Below are 23,949 nucleotides of genomic sequence, written 5' to 3' on the forward strand. Positions count from 1 at the left end.
GCTCGGAAGCTGGGGAAAGGGCATCGGAAGAGACTGACTTCCACCAACCTTGTTTTTGTCTTCAGTTCTGGCTGCTTGTCGACATGCTGGGTGCCAAATGGAAGAGCCTGCGGACAGATGGCCAGGAGGAAGAGTTAGTCTGGATTCCCAGAGGTGGGGCTATGCCAGGGTCAGGAGGAGGGGGTCGGTGTCCACACTAGGATCCCACCACGCTCTTCTCTGCCGAGTCACACTGAGACCCCACGAACCTCCTCTGTGCCGAGTCACACTGGGAACCAAACACCCTTCCCTGTGCTGAGTCATACGGGGTCCCCACAGGCCTCCTCTGTGATGATCACACTAGAGCCCCACCACCCTCCTCTGTGATGATCACACCGGGGCCCTACCGCCCTCCTCTGTGATGATCACACGGGGGCGCCACCGCCCTCCTCTGCCAAGTCACACGGGGGCCCCACAGGCCTCCTCTGTGCCGAGTCACACTAGGAACCAACCACCCTCCCCTGTGCCGAGTCACACTGGGGCCACACTGCCTCCTCTGTGATGATCACACTAGGGCCTCACCACCCTCCTCTGTGATGATCGCACGGGGGCGCCACCGCCCTCCTCTGTGCCGAGTCACGGGTTGTTCCTGGGTCTGCAGCTCTCAGGGCTCTGGGGCTCAGAGTCCCACTGGCATGGAATAAACAGCCAGCGCATCGCCATGAGCCAGCGCTCCCACAGGGCCCTCGGGTCCCCAGCTCCCAGAGGAGGCTTTCGAGGAGCGCTCTGTGGGTGGCTTCTCCTCAGAGCCAGATAACTCAGGCAGCAGATAAAGGGCACTGCTCCTCTCCGTGAGGTGGGCAGGGGCCAAGCCCAGCCATGGGCACAGTGCAGGGTGGAGCTGGGCACGACCTGGATGGGAGGTGAGGGCTTTGGGGCGGGGCTCTCAGCTGGAAGGCAGGAAGGAGGACCTCAGGGGGGAACCTGAGGTGTGGGCTGGAGAGCGGGACTGTGGGCTGGAGGCCCAGCCCCTCACTGCTTCCCAGGGTGTCTGAGCTGTCTGGGTCATGCCAGCCCCACCCAGCTTTCCCCATCTATGGCCCCACCGTCAAGGTCACAGGTCCCCCAGGGCCCCGAGGGCCCTGCGTGTGTGCTAAGTTGCTTCAGTCGTGTCTGCCTCTCTGGAGCATAGCCCGCCAGGCTCCTCCTATTGTTTATGACTGCAAACGTAATAGATGTTCTTTTTTAAAAAAAAAAAAAATTTACTTATTTGGCTGCCCCAAGTCTTGGTTACAGCATGCAGGATTCTCCAGGCAAGAATACTGGGTGGGTTGCCATGCCCTCCTCCAGGAGATCGAAGGTGTATCTCTTGCGTCTCCTGCACTGGCAGGCGCGTTCTTTACCACCAGCGCCCTCCCAGCTCCCCACGCAAGGGTCTTGCTCTTCTCTAATTCAAACTCGACCTCCCCAGACCTCAGGCTTTTCCCACGTTCACTCGGGGCCAACAATAACCCTACCTCAGCAGGCCACTGGGAGAACTTAACACGATGAAGCAAGGGTAATAGCTTCAGGGTCCGGGAACCCCGCCTTCTCCCTCACTGAACCTCAGCCGGACCCCCTTGCGCCCCCCACCCACCCACACCCCACTCACACAGCCCTCTGCCGGGGAAGGTTTCCGCCCTCTGGTGCCAGGCCAGCCCACGTCCCGTTGGAGACAGGAGCTGTGTCCACACCACTCTCAGGCCCCCCAGAAGGCCACATAGAGCAGATGTAGTGGGGGGCCTGACTCGACGGAGCAGGACGGAGCTGCAGCCTGTTTCTGCCTGCAAAATCTCTAGGTCGCACGCGTTAACCCTTGTGGAGGGAGCTCATTTCTGCCCTTCGCTGGAAAAGCACCTACACCAACCTGGAGCTCCCAGAGAGACGGAATTGATTGGTGTGTGAGAGCTTTTATTAAAAAAAATATATTGTTTATGATTGCAAAGGTAATAGATGTTTTTTTATTTAAAAAAAAAAAAAAAACTTATTTGGCTGTCCCAAGTCTTGGTTACAGCATGCAGGATCCTTAGCTGCAGCACGTGGGACCTAGTTCCCTGAGCAGAGATCGAACCCGGGCCCCCTGCACTGGTAGTGAGGAGTCTTAGCCGCTGGACCCACCAGGGAAGTCCTGGTAATAGGACTTCCTATTTTTTAAATTTTTATTAAAGTTTAACCAAGACCTTCAAGGAATAGGCAGGAAAATGGGAGTCATCTGTCGCCCCCCACTCGCTGCCATCCAGCGCACACATGCGCACGAAACACGGCGTTCGCACAGCTTTGCGTTCTGTGAGTTTTGCTTTAAAATGTCTTAGTGTTCCTCCACATACGCAAATATCAAAAGCGTAACTTTTAAGGGCTGCATAATATTCCATTGTAAGGATCAATAGGAATCTCTTTATCTGCTCCCTGACCGTTATTTCCAACATTTTATTTCTTAATAAAGTCATGGGAACTCCATGAAACACAAATTCCAACTTCGTCTCTCTTACTGACTTGAAGGCTTCCTAAAAGTGGGTCCTCCTGGCTCAGAGAGTCTGGGTATTTTTAAGGCTTGTGAGGCATTTTGGCAATTTCACAATTTTCACTCCATTAGCCAGGTAAGAGGTCCGCCTACTCCAATTCTCCAAATAGCGGGATATGTCTGTCCTTTCAACCTTTGTTGATCCAATGGGAAAAATAGCATCTAACCGTTATTTTAATCTGGGTACCCCTGATAATTGGGCTTCCCTCGTGGCTCAGTGGTAAAGAATCCACCTGCCAAGAAGACTCGAATTCAATCCCTGGTCCAAGAAGATCCCCTGGGAGGAGGGAATGGCAACCCACTCCGGTATTCTTGCCTGGAGAATCTCAGGGACAGAGGAGCCTGGCGGGCTGCAGTCCATGGGGCTGCGAAAGAGCTGGACACAACTGAGCGACTAATGTAACAACCACCCCTGATAATGAGTGAGTGCCAACCTCTTCCCCTGTGGGTACCGAGTCTGCAGACAGGCAGGTGCGTTCAGGGCTGGAAGGCGGGGCTGGTATTTGGCGGGAGTTTGGTGGGGGGGCTGCCTCATCTCCCTCGGAGGCCAGAGGCTTCGTGACCCTGCTCCTCTGAGCTTTTACTGCTCGGGATTCATCCATCAAACAAACCCTCCTGGAGCCCAGCACGCAGGTGGACCAGGCAGGCAGAGGGTCCCATGGTGTCTATACAGGGCGGGGGCCTCACCGTGCGACTCCCGTGCTCCATGGAGCAGGCGTGAATACCACCAGGTGGGTCTGCACCGTCAGGACACAGACTGGGAAACGGGAGGTGGGGGGACGGGCTTTGACACTCCACAGGAGGTCAGGGCAGGTCTAGCTTTAGAAACGGCGAGCTGGCCTCAGCCCAGAGCCATGAAGAGCATCTTTGTCCAGAGACCGGGTCCCCTTGATGGCGAGCTCGTGTCCTGAGCTCCCGTTCGTGGTGTCAGCACGTCCCAAAAGCGCTGTCGTGGTGGGGGGTGGGCGCCTCTGGCTGCAGGGGGCTTCCTCCCCACCCAAGACATCCTGGCACAGCTGGGAGGGGCCCAAAGGACCCCTTTGATAAGCTCTCAAGACTAAAGAACAAGAGGGGACACTGGGGACCAGGCCCGGGACCGTCCCGGCTGACGTCAGCCCCCGAGCTTGTCTCAGAAAGGCAGGCCTGTGTGACACATGGTCCCCGGGTGAAGTCATCCCACGGCCCATCTGGGGGACACTGTGCAGCCTGCTCAGCTTGCCTCTGGGGTCACGAGACAGAAAAGACACTGTGATCGCGGTGGGGGGCAGGGGAGGGGTCTTGGCATCCCACCATCCCCTGCCGGGCCCCTCAGGGAAGGCCTTCAGCCTTCGAACCCAGGCCCAGCGAGAATCCTGCTGAGCTGCCTTAGCCGGGGGGCGCAGGGACTCCCCAACCCTTGACATATGCCCAAGCTCCTCGGCCGCTGCCTCCGACTTGGCGTCTAGGCCCCAGGCCTGCCTTCAGCAAGGGGTCCCCCTCCGGTTCTCCTCTTGATAATTTTCCATCCACACATTTCCCCGACCCCCAGCGCCTTGGCTATAAATCCCCCGCACTGTCCTTGTAGAATTCGGCCTGATCCCTCTCCCCGACTGCCATGAACTGAAAAATGTCTTCCTATCGTTTCGACAAGTATGTGAACAATCTTTATCAAGGTCAGGAATGAATGAGCCACAGATGGTGGGGGTGGGGGTGGGGTGGGGGACAGGTTCGTCAAAATGATAAAACTTGAGTACAGTTCAGAGGAGAACTGCCTGCACCCCAGGCGATAAACACGTAAAGAAATAGCTGGGAGCTGGGTGCGCCGGTCTGAGTGTTGGTGTAAGTTTTTTTTAAACAAGCAGCAATGAGCTACGAAGAAGGCCCCCTGCAGAAGGAGGGAGGGGACGACTGGCCGTGACCTGCTGTCCCTCCAGGCCTGGGGCCACAGGACGCCTTTAGTCTACTGTTACTGTGATTTGAGTGGTGAGTGGGTCCAGGATTTCCCACGGAACGGGTGACAAGGCTGGCCATGCCTTCCTCTAAAGCTCTCTTTACCGGCGCTTTGGCGACTCCCCTGACTGGGAAAGAAGCCTCAGGAGCAGCCCGTGGCCTCCACTCCCCCTCATCAGCCTGCAGAGGTAGAGGTAGGGGTGGCGGGAAACCCTGAGACTTGCCTGCCCACCTCACCCTGGGCTAAGGGCCTTTCAGGACAGGCTCGAAGCAACCACAGACCACATGCTACTGGGACCCACACGTCCACCAGTCCTGGGTCCTGCTCTTGAACAGGGTCCCTGTGGGGAAAGCCTGCCAGCCCTAGCCCCAAACCCCGCCCCCACTGGGAGGCGGAGCTCCCTAACCAGCGGGAAAGCTCACTGAGCTGCCAGCACCCCGGGACAAGGCGCGGGTCCCCGAGCGCCTGTCTGGCTCCCCGAATCCCGGGTGGCACGGCCCTCTTCTTACCTTGCAGGTACATCTCCTCGCCTTCTGCGAACATCCGGCCACACCGGACACAGAGCGCACACAGAGGGTGGTAGTGCTTCTCCCCCGCCTGGAAAAGCACAAAGCGCAGGTGTCGGCCAGGGCCAGGGGCTCGGGGCAGCAGCATCAGCTGGGCCCCACCACCCACTGCCCCCACCGCGCCCACCGCCGACGCAGGTGCTCAGGTGAGGCGGGAGGGCCGGCCGTGTGGGGAGAGTCCACATCCGTGGGGATGGGTCGGGGCCCATGATGCTCCAGGCTGTCCAGGGTGTGTGTGTGTGGACGTGCCACTGTCCGCTGGGGGCCAGGCCTCGGAGCAGAGACCCACCTCCAGAAGCAGCCACTTCTCCCGTCTCCACTACCGCCAGGAGGCAGAGGGGGCCAGGTCCTCTGTATCTCTGTGTGGACACTGAACTAACATTACTTCCCCAAAGGGAGGGACAGGACAGGCGGGGTGAAAACGACGGGTCATGTTCGTCTCTATTGCTCCCTTTTCTCCATGAGTGTTTCACTGTTTTTATTGTTCTTAAAATTCATCCAACTCAAATAGAAAAATTATCAAAACAAAGGCCCCTGGCAGGTTTGACTTATTTCTACATGAGAGAGAAAGTTGCTCAGTCGCGTCCGACTCTCTGCGACCCTGTGGACTATACAGTCCATGGGATTCTCCAGGCCAGAGTACTGGAGTGGGTAGCCTTTCCCTTCTCCAGGGGATCTTCCCAACCCCGGGATCGAACCCAGGTCTCTCGCGTCACAGGCAGATTCTTTACTAGCTGAGCCACACCCGGGATTATTTCTACACGGTACCAAAAAAAAATCACCCCAAATACTGTCTTCAGCATGACGGAACAGTGACCATTTCCCTCACCCGCGGGTGGGGGCAGCCCGCTGCTAAATGTGGACGTAACCCCTGCTCACTGTCTGCTGAGATGTGAAGGTTAATCACCCCTTCATGAATCTGAGTCAGGGATACTCACTCTTGCACCAGTAAGTGACAAGGTGAAAGTTCATCACAAGCCTCTCACTTTCCTGCCCCTTCCCCACTGGTGACTTTGGTGCCAACCAGGTAACCCTCGAGTACTGGAGGAAAAGTTGAAAGTGAAAGCCGCTCAGTCGTATCCAGCTCTCCAGGCCAGAACACTGGGGTGGGTGGCCGTTCCCTTCTCGGGGGGATCTTCCCAACCCAGCAATTGAACCCAGGTCTCCTGCACCGCAGGCAGATACTTTACCAGCTGAGCCACAAGAGAAGCCTGAGGATCGGGGAAGAAGAATCCAAAACAGACTCCTCTCCTGCGCGGGGCTGGCGGTGCCAGTCCACGTGGCCCAGCGTCTCCAGGCCAAGAGCTGCTTCCCCCCGGGGCCACCCAGAACGTTCCCAAACTCTTCTCCAATGCCACCTCCTCTTGGAAGCTGCCCCTGATTGCTCCCCTGCTCGGGGTCCCCCACAGCCCCATGGTCACAGGGTTTGATAATTCATTCAGAAATTCTTCCCCACAAGACAGTGAGCCTCCGAGGGCAGGACTGGCTTGGGGCCACTGCAGGAACCCCTGTTCGCAGGGATACATCTGGGGAGCAGGTCACGAGGCAGTGGTGGGCCCAGATGGAGCGAGAGTGAAGCTGCCATTTCAGTGAAAACGCCATGTGCTCAGAGCAGCTCCTACCCCGAGGTGTAAGTGGAGGGGTTGGAACAGCCCTGGCTTTAAACGGAAGCCACCAGGTCTCTGCTGTCAACTGAGGACTCACGCGCTCTAAACACCTGTCCTCACACCCTCCCCAGGCAGGCACCCCCTTCACTGTCGGCGGGGGGAGAGGGGACAACCCACCCTCATGATGTCACATAGCAGAAACTCTGCAATAGCCACTTGGGGGTCTATATGGCATACCCACAAGGCACGTCCACACTGAGGCAGGTGGGCAGAGAAAGCCATGGGGACGGTTTCGAAGAGGACAGGCTTGAAACCCCAGCCAGACCAAGGAGAATTAGGGCTGAGTGGAGAGACAGCCCCGCGGCCACTGTGAGGGGCTGGCCCTGCGTCCACTCGCTTCCCTCCACTTGGAAAGCTGAGGCTGAAACTCCAATACTTCGGCCACCTGAAGCAAAGAGCTGACTCACCGGAAACGACCCTGATGCTGGGAAAGATTGAAGGCGGGAGGAGAAGGGGATAACAGAGGATGAGATGGTTGGATGGCATCACCGACTCGATGGACATGAGTCTGAGTGAACTCTGGGAGTTGGTGATGGACAGGGAGGCCTGGCGTGCTACCATCCATGGGGTCTCAAAGAGTCGGACAGAACTGAGCTGAACTGAACTGATTCGGAAAGCACCACCCAGCCCAGCCCCCGGCAGACGACCTCACCCCCAGCTCCAAAAACAGCAGCAACCAGCAAACTGTTTGTTTCTGTAAGGAGCAAGGGGATGCCCCTTCCCACACTGATGGGTCTCCACCCCTGGGACAGCCTCGTTTTCATCAGGGCGCAGAGAGGTGGAGGAAGCTGAGCAAGGCCACACAGCAGGAGGGGCAGAGCCAGGAGTCTGGTCCTGCGACCCCTGCCCTGAGCTGGGCGGTCCCTGACTCTGCAGCACACACCCCATGTTCACACGCGTCTCCCTGCCCCCGCCCCCCGCGACAACCCCACTCCCTGAGCAATCAACACGGAGGCCTCAGAAGACCCAAGGCCTCGGAGACCAGACACTGTAGAGCAGATCCCATACGGTTAGAATCAGGGTGGTGGCTGCCTTGGGGGCCCCAGGCGGTGTCTGGGGTGTTGGGCATGTGTCCTCCTGGTCGGGGTGCTGGTTGCCTGGGTGTGCCCAGTTTGTGAGATTCATGGATTCCTCTGTGTGTTACATGCCAATAAAAGAGTTTTCCCACAAAAGTATAAAACCACAGAAGAAAGTACATTTTGCTGACCCCAGATTTGGCAGTGGACTCTTGGATAGGATGTGCAAAGCACGAGAGGCAACAACATGAGAGATAAATTGGGCTTTGTAAAGATTAAAACGTGTGTGAATCAAAGGACGTTATCAGGAAAGTGCAAAGATAAACTACAGATGGGAGAAGGTATCTGCAAATCATAGATCTGATAGGGGCTGAGGATCCAGAATATATGAAGAATTCTTACGGCTCAATGACAAAAAGACAAAGGACTCAGCTAAAAAACGTGTAAACGACGAGAAAGGACATTTTCTTCCAAAGAAGATACAGCAACAGTTAAGAAGCAAGTCAAAGATGCTCACCACCACTGTCTTTAACGAAAAGCAAGCCCAAACACCAACGAGATACTGCCTCAGCCCACCAGTGGCAGTGAACACGTGAGTCACTCAGTCGTGTCCGACTCTGAGACCCCATCGACGGTAGCCCGCCAGGCTCCTCTGTCCGGGGGATTCTCCAGGCAAGAATACTGGAGTGGGTAGCCGTTCCCTTCTCTAGAGGATCTTCCTGACCAGGGATCGGCCGAGTCTCCCACACTGCAGGCAGATTCTTTACCACTGGGGTCACCGGGTCTAATTTAAATAAAACAAAATGGAAAATAGCCAGTGCTGGTGAGGATGTGGAGAAGGTGGAGCCGTTGCACACTGGTGCAGCTGCTGGGAAAACAGTGTCAGTGACTCCAAAAGGTAAACATAAAACTACCCCATAACCCAGCGATTCCACTCCTCCGTATGTAGGAAAATGAAGAGAGCGAGAGAAATAAGGGCACACGCCCACCCAGAACCTGCACATAAATCCGCATAGAAGCGTCACTGCCAGAAGGTAGAAGCAGCCCACAGGGTCGTCACTGGGCGAGTGGGACAAACACGATGGAAGCCTATTCACAGATCTGTCCGCGGAAAGAAACGAAGTCTCGACTCTTGGGGCCCCGATGGTGTTTTATAAGGACATGAGTGTCTTTATGAGATGAGGCATCAGCATTTTCTGCCGTGGGGGAACACAGGGAGAAAGTGACCATCTCCAAGCCAGGAACCCAAAGGGCTGGCACCTGGATCTCGGAATTCCAGCCTCCAGAAATGTGAGAAATAAGTGTCTATTGTTTGAGCCTAGCAGTTCACAGCATAGCAGCCCAGGCCAACCAAGACAGGCGCATAAGCTCAAACACAGTCCAGTCTTCAGGCCTTCCACCAGTCCCGTCGCTGCTCGGTACTGCTGGTGTGGTTACGCCGGCCAGGCGTTCCCCATCATCGGAACATGGCTGCACCTCCTGCTCCATCACCCCCCCAATACTGTCCAAGAAGGGCCTCAGCCGTCAGCCCCCGGGCAGCACCTGTGCTGCCGACTCCCGAGCCCCCGGCCGGCAGGCGGCACAAGCCCCTTAAACCCAGGTGGGGCTCAGGGTGGCCCAGATTGCCAAGGGGATCAAAAGCCCATGAGATTCTATAGCGTGCACCTTCACAACGATGCCGCGTGCCTTCCAACAAGCGGCTGTCGTCTTTAATCAAGCAGAACAAGGCTCGTTAGGAACACAGCCTCCAGGGGCACTGAGTGGGCTCTGCTCCTCACCGACCCCCAGGCAGAGGGGAGGGCTCCAAGCACTGCAAACGCAGAGGGCTGGGCTGGTAACACGAAGTGGCAGAGCCTCTGGGTCCCCAGCCCCCTTTCCTCCCTGCCGAGAGGAGCAGGCCAGCCCTCCCTGCTCCCTCCTCCACAGGGGAAGCACAGAGGCTGGGCCTCCCGCAGCGCCATCAGAGGCAGGTACCCCCTGCCCCTCCCAGATTCCTGCATGGCCTCTTCCAGTCTCGGGAGAGCCAGCCTGGCCTCTGCCTACTTTCTGAGGCCTCCCCTGGGGCCCCACGCCGCAGGGCCAGCCCTGTAGGGCACACGTTCCCCCCTAGCCCAGAACGGCCAGCTCCCTGTGGCTGCTCCTGACACATCCCCGGATTTGAAGCTAATTTAGTCTCCTTTGCGAATGACCAGAACCGGATCCAGATCTTTAAAAGGTCTAATCATAGAGCATACTGACAAAATGAAATTTACCAGGAAGCTCATCGACAACCTTTAGCAGGAAGCATGCAGCGGGGATGGGTGGGGTGGGGTGAAGGAGCCCACACAGAGGGCCCTGCCACCCCAGACTCGCCCAAGGAGATTTTACCCCAAAAAGAAGAGCCTGGCTGTGTGCCATGTCAGCAAAGCCCCCTCCCCCAGAGCCCCTGAGTCAGCCTGGACCCACGGCTGATGCCACTGGCCTCAGGACAGGCTTGTGCTGGGCTCAGGGACTCGGGGGGGGGGCATGTTGAGGCTGGCGTGGCCCCCTGGCCCTGCCCCTCTCTCACCCTCACTCAACCTGGGGAGACTGCTCCAGGACAGAGCCACGTCCCCTCGTCCTCTGCTGTCCCCAGGCCCTAGAGCAGAGCTTCATGCAGAGGGGGTATCTCATAAAGATGTTCGGAATAGGGAAACAGTGTCCACCCATCATGCCTAACGGAGTCCTAGGCGACAGGGGGATCCTGGTCAGAGTGTGGGAGCAGAGAGATAGCACACTCCACCTCCAGGCATGTCAGCTGTCATGGCTCTGAGAAGTCCTGCAGCGAGCACGTCGGCCCAGGGTCCTTGCACGGGAACGTGCTGACGGATGGACGGCTGAAGGCAAGGAGTGGAGACGCCACTCCTTGCTGGTGCTGAGCGGGGACGTGGCGTCAGGCTGCAGGTGAGTCAGCACGTGGTGCCTGCATGGGGGTCTGTGTGTGTGTGTGTCTGTGGGTGTCTGTGTATATCTGTTGTGCATCTATCCCTGTGTGTGTCTGCATGCCTGTGTATATCTCTGTGTGAGTATGAGTGTGAATCTCTGTGTGTGCGTGCATATATCTGTCTTCATGTGTCTCTGTGTGTCTATGTATATCTGTTTGTGTGTCTGTGTGCCTGTGTGTGTATCTGAGTGTGTGTGTCTGTGTGCATCTGTGTGTGTCTATGTGTATGTCTGTGTGTGTATCTGTGTGTATCTGAGTGTGTGTCTGTGTGTCTATGTGGGTGTGTGTGCACACAATGAGCAAGGATGACATTTAAATGCTAACGGTAGTTTTTTTTCTGGATGATGACATTCATTACAGATGATTTTTGGTTTATGACAAACAAGTGTTCCTTCTGAGCATGTTTTTAAAATAAACACATTCATTAAACTTTAAAAATAGAGAGAGAGAGAAGCTGGGGCCTTGAGAAGTTGACTTCACATTCATCAAATTTAAAAAAGAGAGAGAGAAAAGTTGACTTCACCTCTGTCCTTCGGAAAGGCTTTTATTTGTTCAGAGTCGGGGCTTGCTTTCTCTCTGTGATAAAAGTCCTGCCAGCTCACAAGGGTGAAAAGGAAAGTGCTGGAAAGGAGAGGGGGGCACAAATCTGCCAGCTCTGGAGTCATGGAGACGGTCCACTTGGAATGGAGAAACGTTCCGGTGACCAGTCCCGCACCCCCCAGGGGTCCTCCAGGCAGAGGAACTCCTACCACAGTCATCCCTGGGAGCCCAGCCCCCAGGCCGGGGTGGGACAGAGCTCAGGAAGGGTCTGCAAGGTGAGTGGAGGGCAGAGGAAGGAGGGGTAGGAGGAAGGGAAGCAGGGAGGAAGCAATAAGGGAATGAGGGGGTTAATTAGTGGTTCCGGAGGGACCCTGGGCTTCTCGTTACCATGGAGACAGCCAGGCTGCAGGAGGCAGGTGGGACCGAGGTTAAGGAGGGTGGGGCTGAGCAAGAAGTGCCCACACCCCACCCCCGTTCCCACCTGTTCCTGCTCATACCAGTGAGAACGAAAGGAGAAGGTGGTGATGCACCAAGCCACGGACTCCCCCTCACTGGGCACCTCCTCTCCGGATCAGACGCTGGTTGGTCTTCTCAGAGCCCGGTCCCCTGGCCACGCACCACCAGCCCACTTTCCAGCTCGTCCGCAGAGCAACTCCATCCCTGGGAGCCAGCCCTGCAGGGCTGCTCCCACGCTCCAGGGGGCCAGCCAGCCAGCCACTGGGTGGGGGCCCGTGTCAGCCCCTCCTGGGTCCCCTGCGGACCCAGTGTGGAGCGGGCTTATGGGGACAGACACCCCAGACACACAGGATGTGGGCATGGGGCAGAGGATGCTGAGTATTTAGCGTGGCTGAGGGAGTCAAAGGCACATTTCGCGGGCGGGCGGGCGCCTGCATGAGATGGCTCCGGGCCCGGGCACGCAGACGCGACAGACTCCTGCAGGCGGGGAAGGGGCCCCCGAGCTGCTCTCCTACTCGGGCTCTGGAGAGGACAGCCTCTTGGGAGGCAAGTCAGCAGGATCGGGGCCAGTGGCAGGTGCCTCAAGGATCTCACCCCTGCTGATCGGCCCAGCTTCCAGCAAGCCCACCCCCCCTTCTGCCAGCACGGCCTCCCCACCGGCCCAGGGAGCTTCCTACCTGCACGTAGTCCTGGCACCAGAGCTCAGTCCAAGCAGTCACTCCCCCTTGCCTTCCCAAGGCCCCTGTGCAGCACCCCTCCGGGGACAGGCCGGCAGGAACAGACACCGTCACCCTCCAGCCGGCAGTCTGGATCCTTCTTGTCCTGTTTGCAGGTCCTGTCTCCGGCCGGCCACCTGCCGCACCCTCCCCCCACCGCTCCCCAATAAGAGCCCTCCGCCTGGCCAGCCAGGTCGCCAGCAGGCTCTGGGCCGAGCCCAGGCAGCGCCACCGCGGTGACGGCCGCCCCCCTTCTGCGGAGCCGGCTCGCGGAGGATGCTCTGAGCCGCGCAGGGCCCCGCCGACGACTCAGCCACCACCGCGCCGGAGCTCACCCGCAGGGGCGAAAACAAAGCATTCATCTTCCCGGGAGGTTCCTGCACCCTCCACGGAGACCTGCCTTTCTCCTGCTCCTCACGGTCAAGGAGGACCAGGGGACGCCCCACTCACAGTGCCCAAACCCCAGAGCCTGTGTTGGGCCCAGCACTGAATGTCAATCAGGGAGCTAACAGGCAGACCCAACAAAGATAACATGCAGACGGGGTCGCTCCCTGGCCTCCGAGCCTGATACGTCAGGGGAGACCCCCCACCCCACCCGCCACCCCCAGGGCCACCGCTGAGCAGGGGGGCATTCTGTAGGGTCCCCCGAGGAGATGCTGGCTCGCTCTGAGGATGGGGGGTGCTCGGCAGGCACAAGGTGGGTTCAGGACTGGGAGAGGCAGGGCGGCCACAGGGTCCGGGTCAGGAGCGTCCCACCCACACCTGCAGCAGTGATGCCCAGCCCACAGAGCCTGAGAGGCCCCCACTCAGGGCATCGGGCAGCACTGAAGCAGAACAGTGCCCACCAGTGACTCCACAGGACGAGAGGCTGGGGGGGGGGCGGGCGGCGGGGGCCCTGGCTGGGCAGCCTGGGTTCAAGTAGGCTCGGCCCCGCGTGGGGTGGCGGCTGGCCAGCACGTGTTCTCCCGGACACAGAGACGGGCCTGGGGGAGGCGAGCAGAGCATGGTCTGGGGAGGAGGTGGGGGCTGGATGGGGGCAGGTCAGCATCCCATGGAGACACCTGACTGTGAAGGGGGGGACAGCAGAGGGGGATGGGAGCTGTTCATGGAGCCACTGGGGGGATGCCTTGTGAGAGGGGAGGTGAGAGGGGAGGTGAGGGGGGAGGTGGGCCCCCCAGGGAGGAAGGGAGCCAGCAGGGCAGGGTCAGGCCCCAGAGGAGGCGGGGATTGGGGGGGATGCCTTGTGAGAGGGGAGGTGAGAGGGGAGGTGGGGCCCCCCAGGGAGGAAGGGAGCCAGCAGGGCAGGGTCAGGCCCCAGTGGAGGCGGGGGTTGGGGGGGATGCCTTGTGAGAGGGGAGGTGAGAGGGGAGGTGAGGGGGGAGGTGGGCCCCCCAGGGAGGAAGTTTGCTGGCAGGGCAGGGTCAGGCCCCAGTGGAGGCGGGGGTTGGGGGGGATGCCTTGTGAGAGGGGAGGTGAGAGGGGAGGTGAGGGGGGAGGTGGGCCCCCCAGGGAGGAAGGGGGCCTGCCTCCCACAGGAGGCACAGGGGTTCAGACCAAGAACAGGTGGGAGAGAGTGTGAATGGGAGGAGGGACAGAGCCTTGACCAGGAAGCTTCGAAGACAGCCCTGAGTGACCCTGGACCCTCTCCCGTTAAATCTCAGACAAGGCCGTTGTGGCTGGCAGGCTGGGGTGTGAGGGGGTGGGGAGCAGCCCCTGGGAGGATGGAGCTCGGAAGCTCTGGAACAGTCTTTGGGGCCCTGCGGCAGGTAGGGCCCCAGTGGGGGAATTCTCCAGAAGCTTCAGTCCTGCAGCTGGGTCGGGTGGGAGGGGGGCTGACTGCTCAGAGCAGGATCTGCAGCAAAGGGCTGGGAGAGGAGAGAGGCCCAGGACGAGGGGCGCCAGGTAAGGTGTCACGGTGGGGTGCAGGGGAGGGACACAGCGTTCGTCCAGGTCCAGAGGATGTGGGTACACACACTCAGCCTGCTCACCACCCAAGAAGACACAAAGAGGTCTGGCAGACGGGACGGCAACCATCTCATCGTGTGACCATCTGCCCAACTGCGTCAGAAGCACACGAAGACCCCAGCGCAGAAGCAGACAAGTCTGATGAAAGATAAGCGCAGCGCAAGAATGCGATTGACCGACCCCAGTGTATAAGCAGGCGACACTGATGAAAGGGAACTTAAATTCAAGGAGAACTCTGATTGGTTAAAAATGACAAAACACAGCACCTCTAGGGGTGGAAGGGGGCATAAGACAGCGAAGGTCACATTCTCACCTGGCGCAGGATTTTATCAAGATTACACCCAGGGTGGGAGATCAGAATAGACTTTTTGGAAAGCACTTTACAACTTTCAAGAGCCCTGAAAACGCTCACAGTTGCTGGCTCAGTTTCTGCACGTCCGTGGACTAACCTTCAGGAAAACTAGAAAGTCAATAAAAAAGATGCTCATCCCAGTGTTATTTATCACAGTCCAACGATGAGCGATCAGCTTACACGTTTCTGGTCTAGTCCTGTGATGAGACACGGGGCAATACTGAAGCGCGCTCGTGTACCAGGCACCTGTGAGACAGAGGCCGCCGCAGAGGACAGCAGGGCATACTTCTCCATCTGTAGGAAACGTCCAGAGGTGGAAACGCTACAGAAACCACAAGTGGACCGGTGCCGCCACGGGCTCGGGGTGTGGGCGAGGACCGGCTAAGGGGCACAGGCTCACTTTTAAAACCCCCAAGCCTCAGATTCACATCTAGATGCCAAAGGGCTGAACCAAGATCACACAGCTGAGAGAGTGTGGCAGGGAAGGCTTCCTGGAGGAGGCGGCACTCACTGAGCAGAGCCTGGACTGTGTCCTCTGGCAGAGCTGGGAGGAAGAGGGGGGCAGAGGCTCAGGGGCGTGGATTCCTGCACAAAGGAATCCTTTTGGATCCTCTCGGCTAAGTCCCAGGGGGGCAGGCAGGTCCCAGGGCCCACAGCAGGCCTTAGAGCGGCGGAATCTGTAAGGCGGGTCCCGGGTCCCACCTCCAAGCTGGCCTCCTCACCTCCAGCACATGTCCCGTGATGTACTTCTCACAGCCGTCGCAGCGGATGCCGAATTTGGCGTGATAGTCGGCCTCGCAGTAGGGCAGCCCATCCCTGCAACAGAGCCGGCAGTCAGGACAGGCGGGGGCACCCTGAGGACTCCCAAGGCCCGACAGTCCTCACCAAGGAGAGGGGCTGTGTCCAAGGGGCAAACGCCCACTGCCTCCTACTCCAGATAACAGCGGGCCCTTGGACGGCGTGTGCTCAGCACTTAACCTGCCGAGCACAGCACGGCCCCTCAGTCCCCCTAGTAGCCCGGTAAGAAATACCACAAAGATGGTCCCATTTTACAGGTGCAGAAACCAAAGTACAGAGGTGGGGTCGCCTGCCCAGGGGTGAGCGAGGGGCTGGCGGAGGGCTCCAGAGAGCCCAAGGAACCAAAGCTGCGTCTGGGAAATAAAAGAAGTTTCTGCAGATGTGACTCTTCATTCCAGTTCATTCTGTCCAACGCTCAACAGCCGGGTTGGGTGTGAAATGGTCTGTTTCCTCATCAGGTGGCTTCCTGTTCCTTCTGGGGCATCCTTGCGAGCCGACAAGGGGGTCTGACAAAGCTGCCCACGTCGGAAAACAGGTCTGGGGGTGACAAGATGCCAAGCAGGGCAGGTATGCCTTGGGACTGACCCTCACTGTCCCCGGGCGTGGCCCGGACCTTCCGCTGCTTGGGAAGGAGCTGGAGAACCACACGCAATGCGTTCACGCTGCCCGTGAGCAGCGGGCCAACTCTGCACAGGGTGTGGCTTGAGGCTTTGGGGATTATGGATGAGAGGGGCATCCTGGTGGGCACTGCTCCTGAGTATCCATCCAGGCAGCTGCAGGTGGGCTCCTCAGATGCTGGGCTCCCTGCACTGGGCTGCAAGGTCACAGCTGGCCTGCGGGTGTCGAAGGATGGGAATGCAGGCACGGGCCTAAACAGTGTGTGGCATGTGGTAGGAGCTCATTAGAAGTTGATCGGAGTTATCACGGTGAGGTCGAGCCATGGGGCGTGTGGCAGTGATGGTGTCAGGACAGTGCCAGCGCTCCATGTGGGGTGGGGTGGGGTGTGGCTGGGCAGTGGCGACCGGACAGGCTGGCACTCAGATCCCCAGTCCCAGCGGTTACCTAACCTGCACAGGCCTCAGCTTCCTGTCTGTAAAGTGGAGGTCATAAGAGCATAGTCTGTGTATGACAAGGGGTGACCGGTGCCTGGCACTCGGTGGGCACCTGCCAGCTGCTGGCTGAGGCCACTATCACTGTCATTGTCATCGACAGCCAGGACGGTGCTCCTGGCCCAGGCCCGGTCCATCAGGAGTCGGGTGTGGAGGCACCTGGCACGGTGGGTGGTGATGGGGCGTCTGGTGCTCTGGTCCATCTCCCCCCGGCACTGCTGGTGTGTTGCCGTGCCATCAGTTTGGTCTTGATTTCTGCTCAGCTGCCAACGGAAGGTAAGGTTTCTCGAGCTGTCAGCAGAAGGAGCTGATGGCACCCTCTTTTCCTCAAAGCTCGGGACCTTGTCTGGGTCCCACGGATGCTGGCAGGAGTGGACAGGCCTGGGGTGGGGTCCTGGTGCTTCTCGCAGTCCCAGTGAGAAAGCAGTCCTTCCTTGCACAGGCGATGGAACACGTCAATTGAGCCCCTAGGGTCCACCTTCAAATGTCCTGACCTCAGGGCCCCGATCACAGCCCCCCAAAAAGGCTGTACATGCAGCAAACCCAGGAGATTCAAAGAAAACATCTCCATGGCAACCCCAAGGCCCCTCATCATGAGTTCCGGAGGCTGCTAGGTAACACGAACGCTGTGTGGGTGAGCTGCTGCACTCTGGGGGCTGGGAAGCATTTTATTTCAAGTGCTCGGTCCCCAAGGCCGCCTTTGCATGTCACTCACTCCTTCTGCTTACTCTGAAACAGGCAGCAGAGACTCACCCAGCCTGACCCAGCCTGGACAGAGGCTCATCTCGGTTTCCCTGGAAACGCTTGATTTTGAGATAACTGTAGGTCCAAATGCATTTGTAAGAAGCGATACAGAGAAACCCGGAGAGCCTTTCCCGGGGTTCCCCAAAGCTCACACACCTTACAGAATCAGGGGACAAGGCCCACCAGGAAGCTGACGCAGGTACACACAGTGACCGGGCTCTCCTGGTGCACACGCCAGGAAGCTGACGCAGGTACACACAGTGACCGGGCTCTCCCGGTGCACACGCCAGGAAGCTGACGCACGTACACACAGTGACCGGGCTCTCCCGGTGCACACGCACCTCTCACGGACATGTGCACGCATGTACATGTGTGTGCTTCATTCTCTGCAGTTTTACTGCAGGAATTACTTTAAACCAATCAATTCCTGTGATGGTTCTGTTCCCCCAGAGCATCAAGAACCAGCACAGCCTTTGACAGAAGTTGTCCCCAACGCCCCTGGCTGGCAGGAGACAGCCGCTCTGCCCTCAGAGAAGCTGCTCCGTGAGCTCAGTCCATGACCCTTCCTTCCCCTGTGCTGCCGGGAGGCTTGCCATCCCTGGTGTTTCTGGGGATTCTAATGCAGCCCCCTCCTGGCCAACCAGCAGGGGCTTGGGCCCTGATCTGTACAAGCTCCCTCTCCATGCACCCCAAACCAGCCACCCCTATACTCTGAGCACCTGTCAGGGACCCCACGTCAGCACCATGGCAGAGGACAGCTGCACCCGTGACCCCTGAGCCCCTCATCCCTCCCCGGCTCTGTGGCCAGCAGCCTCGGCTGACCTCCACTTTGTGCTCAGCGGGAATCTGGGGGCCAGCGAGGGCGGCAGGTCCCACAGGGAGGGCGACACCCAGGGATAGCACTTGCCACAAGGTCAAAGGCGGGAGCGCTAACTTAACGTCTGGGCTCAATGAACAGAAATGAGCGTCTCTGCATCAGGGAAGCCAGGCTGGTGGCGGGGGCAGGGCGAGGGCTTTAGGACAGACAGGCCAAGTCCTGCCGTCCTAGCGGGGCTTGCCTTGCAGACTTGGGGTGGCGGCTGAGAGGCCGAGAGCGCAGAGTGGACACTGGAGGAGCCCCGCCCCCTTCCAAGCCGCAGGTGGGCGGCCCCGCCCACTCACTTGCTGATGTACTCCGCGTTCAGCTGTTTGCCGCAGGTCCGGCACTTGAAACAGCCCAGGTGCCAGTGTTTGTCCAAGGCCACCAAGGATTGGCCGTTCTTGATCTCGGCTCCGCAGCCCCCGCAACCTGGAAGAAAGAACGCAGCACAGACGTCATCCTCCCGGCGAGGGGCGCCGGGCTGGGGGCGCCAGCAGCGCTGGGACGTCAGGCCTACGCCACGAGGGCAGGGACAGCGGGCAGGACAGAGGGGAGCGTCCGGCGTTGAAGGAGGACGCTATTACATGACAGCCGATGTGACCATGTGGAAAACAAACCGTGAAGCTCATTCCTGCATGCATTGAGCGCTGACTGCATGCAGTCCGGGCCGCGAGCCAGGGATACCCGGATGAACCGATGGCGGCTCCGCCTCCCAGAGATGGGCTTCCGGGCCTCGGCAAGATGTGGACCCGGACAGAAGCCCCTTGCACTGGGGGCTGTCTCGAGAGGGAGCGTCCCTGGGCAGCAGGGTGCCATGCTGGCAGGAGCGCTGGTGGCCCCTCTGCCCTCCTCTGTGGGCAGGTGAACTCTAACCCTAACAGTGCCCCCTTAGGAAAGGTGCGAAGATAGGTCGGAGGCCCAACGCCTGACCTCCAAGTGCTCTCCTGCCATAGCGCCCCTTCCAGGAAGCCTTCCAGCCTGGCCTCTGAGCTCCTTCTGTGCTGCATCTCGGACACGGGACACACTGACCTCGTCCTGCACTCCGGGTCCGGGTCCCAGCCCAGGTTGGAACCAGGCCCCTGGCACTGCCTTGGTCCCCAGGTGACTGGTGCTTTCCCACCCACGGCCCCCAGCCTGCTCTGGGCTCCCGGCCGGCCCCCCTATCTGCCCTTCCAGCCACGCCCATCCCTGATCAAGCCACCCGGGGCCGCACATACTCTCTGCCAGTCTCAACCAGGGCCATTTTGCTCCCCCAGGCTTTGGGCAGTGTCTGGAGACAATTCTGACCATCCCAGCTGGGTGGGGAGGGGTGCTCCAGGAGCCTGGAGGCCAGGGATGCTCTGCACACCCTCCAGGACACAGGTCACCCCCGCAGCAACGAATCATCAGGCCCCAAATGTCAACAGTGCCCAAGTCAAGAAAGCCTGCTTGGAGCCTCGGTTCAGGTCTCCCCATCTGGGCAAAGCAAAAGAGCCTCCTGGGCTGTGCCAGACAGACCTGGGAGGAGGCAGACCGATGGCAGTGGCTGGAAAGACGGACCAGGGAACCAGGCTGCCCCCCAAGCTGTGTGACAGTGACCTCTCTGTGCTCACTAAAACAGGGATGCGCTTCATGGGGACGATAAAGGAACCGGCCTCACACAGCTGTCAGGGGATGAAGAAGAGTAACAGAGGCCCGTGGGCTGGCAGATGCATCTGATAGACAAATGAGCGCACGTGGACACTGGAGTCACCCCTGCTACTGCTGAGAGGAAGCCCTGGGGAGAGGTTCACGTCTCCTCTCTGCCTCTGGCCGCGTCAGCAGCACGCCCTCCCCCAGGGCAGGGTCCGAGGCTCAGCCCAATGTGCCACCTGCAGCTGCCGGGGGATGTCCCCCTAACCCCAGCCCCCTCACTCATCCCCCCTGAGTTCGGGGTGCAGCCTCATTAACAGTGAGCTGTGAACACAGAGGCCAGAGCAAGCTGCAAGGACTGTTGTCATGGAGACGCAATCATCCTTTTCTGAAAACATCTGGAGCTCAGCATGGTTCGCACTGCTTGGCCAGTGACGGTGGAAACCTGTGTGAGAAATCCAGTCGACAACTGCTGTCAATGACGGGATGTCCTTGAGGGAGTGTGTCCCCACAGCCCAGGGCAGAGGTGGGGCAGAGGCCACCTGGAAGGCCTCGCTCTTGCCACCTGGGCCTGGCTCTGCCATCACAGCAGCATGACGGGCCTGCGTCCCAGCGTGACCTTCTAGAATCTTCCAGATAGTTTCCCTGTTTCCCTTCAAGTGCCCCCTCCTCTGCCAGACCTGGTCATGGGTTCAAGGCCCTGCCCTGTCACTAACAGGGTGCCTGAGACCCAGGACGTGCCAGGGGCCTCTGAGCCCTAGCTGGGGTCTTGGGGAGGGAGTAGGGTGAAACCCACTGTCCCCTCAGATCTAATCGGGTCAGGGAGCTCTGGGTCAAATCAGAGGGTGACCTTTGATGGCAAGGAACCCACTGGGTTCTAATTCTTAAAAGTGCCTGAGAAATTATGGGCTCGACCTGGGATTTCTCCAAGGAACTGGACTGAGTGGGAGGAGCTGTGAGCAGCCACTGGGAAAGATAAAGCACGTTCAAGTGCATCCGTCTAGTCAAGGCTATGGCTTTTCCAGTCATGTATGGATGTGAGAGTTGGACTATAAAAAACGCTGAGCGCTGAAGAATTGATGCTTTTGAACTGTGGTGTTGGAGAAAACTCTTGAGAGTCCCTTGGACTGCAAGGAGATCCAACCAGTCCATCCTAAAGGAAATCAGTCCTGAACATTCATTGGAAGGACTGATGCTGAAGCTGAAACTCCAACACTTTGGCCACCTGATGCGAAGACCTGACTGATTGGAAAAGACCCTGATGCTAGGAAAGATTGAAGGCAGGAGGAAAAGGGGACAACAGAGGATGAGATGGTTGGATGGCATCACCAAGTAAATGGGCATGAGCTTGAGTAAACTCTGGGAGTTGGTGATGGACAGGGAGGCCTGGAGTGCTGTAGTCCATGGGGTGCAGAGTCGGACACGACTGAGCGACTGGGCTGAATTGAAGTGAACTGAACTGAAGTGCATCCCACCCTCTCCCAGGCCGTGACTGCAATGCGGTGGGGGTGGGGCAGGAGGGATGTTGGTTCCAGGCACCCTACAAGGCCGCTGCACACCACAAGGCAGCTGCTGTACCCCACAAGGCAGCTGCTGTACCCCACAAGGCAGCTGGTGGGCCTGCTCCTCCCATGGGGCCTGGTCCCCCCCTCATCTTTCCATGTTACCCCTTCATCGAACCTCACGGTCTCACCATGGGAGAGGTTCACCCCACTTCCAGAAAGGGGGACTGAGGCTCCAGCCCCATCACCCACCCCTGAGCACGAGGACAGAGCAAAGTCACACGGGCAGAAGACACAGAGGAGCCCACGGCCTCTGCCCGGGTGGTGAAGACCCAGCCCACCTGTAGCTCCTCACCAGCACACACCCAGCAGAGGCCCCGGTGCCAGGGCCCCCCCACCCACTCCTGCCCCTCTCCCCACCCCCTGCCTCTGGTGGCCTCCAGGTCCTCGATCCGAGGGGGGATCTCAGGTTCAGGGTGTGACCCCATCCTGGCTGGAACCATGGGGGCTCCTCAACTCGGACAGCGCTGCCCCATCCAAGGCCCCAGGTTCCCACCTCCTGGCTGCCCCTGCCCCAGGCTGCCCCTCCAGGCCACCACCCACACCCACTACTGACCTTGCGTCCATCCCCAAGGCCCAGAGCAGGGATACCGCTCACCCAGGGCACACAGGTGGTGAGAGGCAGCATCCATTCCATGCAGCCTGGCCTCAGAGCTGCCCCTCAACTGGCATGGCACTGGGTCTCTGTGAGCCAAGCCAGGGATGCTCCGCACACCCTCCCGGAATACAGGTCACCCCAGCAGCGAAGAATCATCAGGTCCCAAAGGTCAACAGTGCCCAAGTCAGGAAAGCCTGCTTGGAGCCTTGGTTCCGGTCTCCATACGTGGGCAAAGCAAAGGAGCCTCCTGGACTGTGTCAGGAGGCTGTGACCAGCTCCAACCAGCCACCAGTTCAGAGCTGGAGACTCGGGGGGCAGCCTGGAAAAGGGGAGCCTGGCTGGGAGCAAAGGGGGCCCTCTGGGAGGACACCCTCTCCCAGGCAGTGGAAGAGGCAGCCCAGGGCGCAGCATTGTGGAGGCTCAGGCAAGAAGGGAGGTGGTGGACACCCAGAGGGAGGAGTGCATCCCTGCCCAGGGAAGGCTTAGCGTCCAGCCAGAAGCACGATCCTGTTACTAAGCAACAGGCTCAGGCCAGAGAGCGGAGGAGGGAGGTTCAGGGCCCTGGGACTGAGCGAGACTCCCATGGGAGGAGCCAGTCACTCTTACTTCCCCTGGGGAAGGCAGCACCCAAAAGTGGCCACCTGTAGCTGTGTACCCTGGGCAGGAAGGGACTGGGGGCAGGAAGGACCAGGGGGCAGGAAATGGGGGGCAGGAAGAACCAGGGGGGAGGAAGGACCAGGGGCAGGAAGGACGGGGGTTGGGGCAGGAAGGATGGGGGCAGGAAGGACCAGGGGCAGGAAGGACGGGGGTGGGGGGGCAGGAAGGACCAGGGGGCAGGAAGTGGGGAGCAGGAAAGACGGGGGCGGGGGCAGGAAGAACGGGGAGCAGGAAGGGGCTGGGGAGCAGGAAGGGGCTGGGGGGCAGGAAGGCGGGGGGGGGGCAGGAAGGGGCTGGGGGGCAGGAAGGACGGGGGGCAGGAAGGGGCTGGGGGGCAGGAAGGACGAGGGGGGCAGGAAGGAGGGGGGCAGGAAGGAGGGGGGCAGGAAGGACGGGGGGGCAGGAAGGACAGGGGGCAGGAAGGGGCTGGGGAGCAGGCAGGATGTGGGGCAGGAAGGAGGGGGGCAGGAAGGAGGGGGGCAGGAAGGACGGGGGGGCAGGAAGGACAGGGGGCAGGAAGGGACTGGACCCCTCCCCCAGGGTCCCCCCCGCCACCCCCTGCAGGGCAGCCCGCTGCTCAGGCTCACACTCCCAGGGCTCCCAACCCACGTGGGCACTCCCTCCGTCAGTAGCCATCTCTGGCTCCCTACTGCCTCCAGAATGCAGCTGGAGCCCCTGGTACGGCTTTGCCACCTGATTTTGGTCTCTTTGGTGTCACTTCCACCCCCTGCCCCCACGCAGAAGACCCCTTGTCCACTCACTTGGGGGTGGCGGCTGCCCCCAGCTCATGCAGTGCCCTCACCTCAATGCCCACTTCCTGAAGCCTGTGCTTCAAGTTTCAGACCAAACAGCATCTCAGAAAAAGCCTCTGTTCACAGCAGGGCAGGTTCCCCTCTTTGGAGTTTAAGGGGCTTGGCTCAAAGCTCAGCCCCATCTGTCCCTCACTGGGCATCCAGCACATCCGCCCTCCCCGCCAGGCTCAGGGCACGTAGGCTCCTGGAGAAGGAGGGAGGAACCCCTGCCCTCGGGCTGCTCTGGGGACAAAAGGAGGCAGGAGCTGGGATGTGCAGACGTCCACACAGAAGCCACGAGCTGGTGACGGGCATTCAGTGCTTTCCAGGCCCCAAAATGCAGCTGAAGCGCCAACACGCTGACCCCCCTGATGCGAAGAGCCGACTCATTGGAAAAGACCCTGATGCTGGGAAAGCGGAGGAGAAGGGGCCGACAGAGGAGGAGATGGTTGGATGGCATCACCGACTCAACGGACGTGAGTCTGAGTGAACTCTGGGAGACGGTGAAGGA

At 59.4% G+C, this 23,949-nt stretch overlaps 1 protein-coding gene and 1 long non-coding RNA gene across 5 annotated transcripts in view; both read right to left on the reverse strand.

The window, feature by feature from the left end:
* The window catches only part of ABLIM2 (actin binding LIM protein family member 2), a 137,250-nt gene that overhangs the window by 77,623 nt on the left and 35,678 nt on the right, over positions 1 to 23,949 (reverse strand). For all 4 annotated transcript variants that reach the window (XR_009601182.1, XM_027971246.3, XM_060417696.1 and 1 more), the window contains exons 5-8: positions 18,522 to 18,648; positions 15,432 to 15,525; positions 4,979 to 5,066; positions 49 to 107 (exon numbers count right to left, since the gene is read on the reverse strand). Coding sequence is in view for 3 of the 4 variants with exons in the window: in XM_027971246.3 (XP_027827047.2) it covers positions 49 to 107; positions 4,979 to 5,066; positions 15,432 to 15,525; positions 18,522 to 18,648 (368 nt within the window). In the remaining variant the exon portion in view is untranslated. The remainder of the gene's footprint in view (positions 1 to 48; positions 108 to 4,978; positions 5,067 to 15,431; positions 15,526 to 18,521; positions 18,649 to 23,949) is intronic.
* LOC132660028 (uncharacterized) lies at positions 8,851 to 12,340 on the reverse strand. Its single transcript, XR_009601184.1, has 2 exons — positions 11,718 to 12,340; positions 8,851 to 11,623 (listed from the first exon to the last, which is right to left on the reverse strand). It is a non-coding gene; the product is annotated as an uncharacterized LOC132660028 (long non-coding RNA).

The sequence above is a fragment of the Ovis aries genome, chromosome 6 (assembly GCF_016772045.2).
Source record: "Ovis aries strain OAR_USU_Benz2616 breed Rambouillet chromosome 6, ARS-UI_Ramb_v3.0, whole genome shotgun sequence".
In the NCBI taxonomy this organism is placed as follows: domain Eukaryota; kingdom Metazoa; phylum Chordata; class Mammalia; order Artiodactyla; family Bovidae; genus Ovis; species Ovis aries.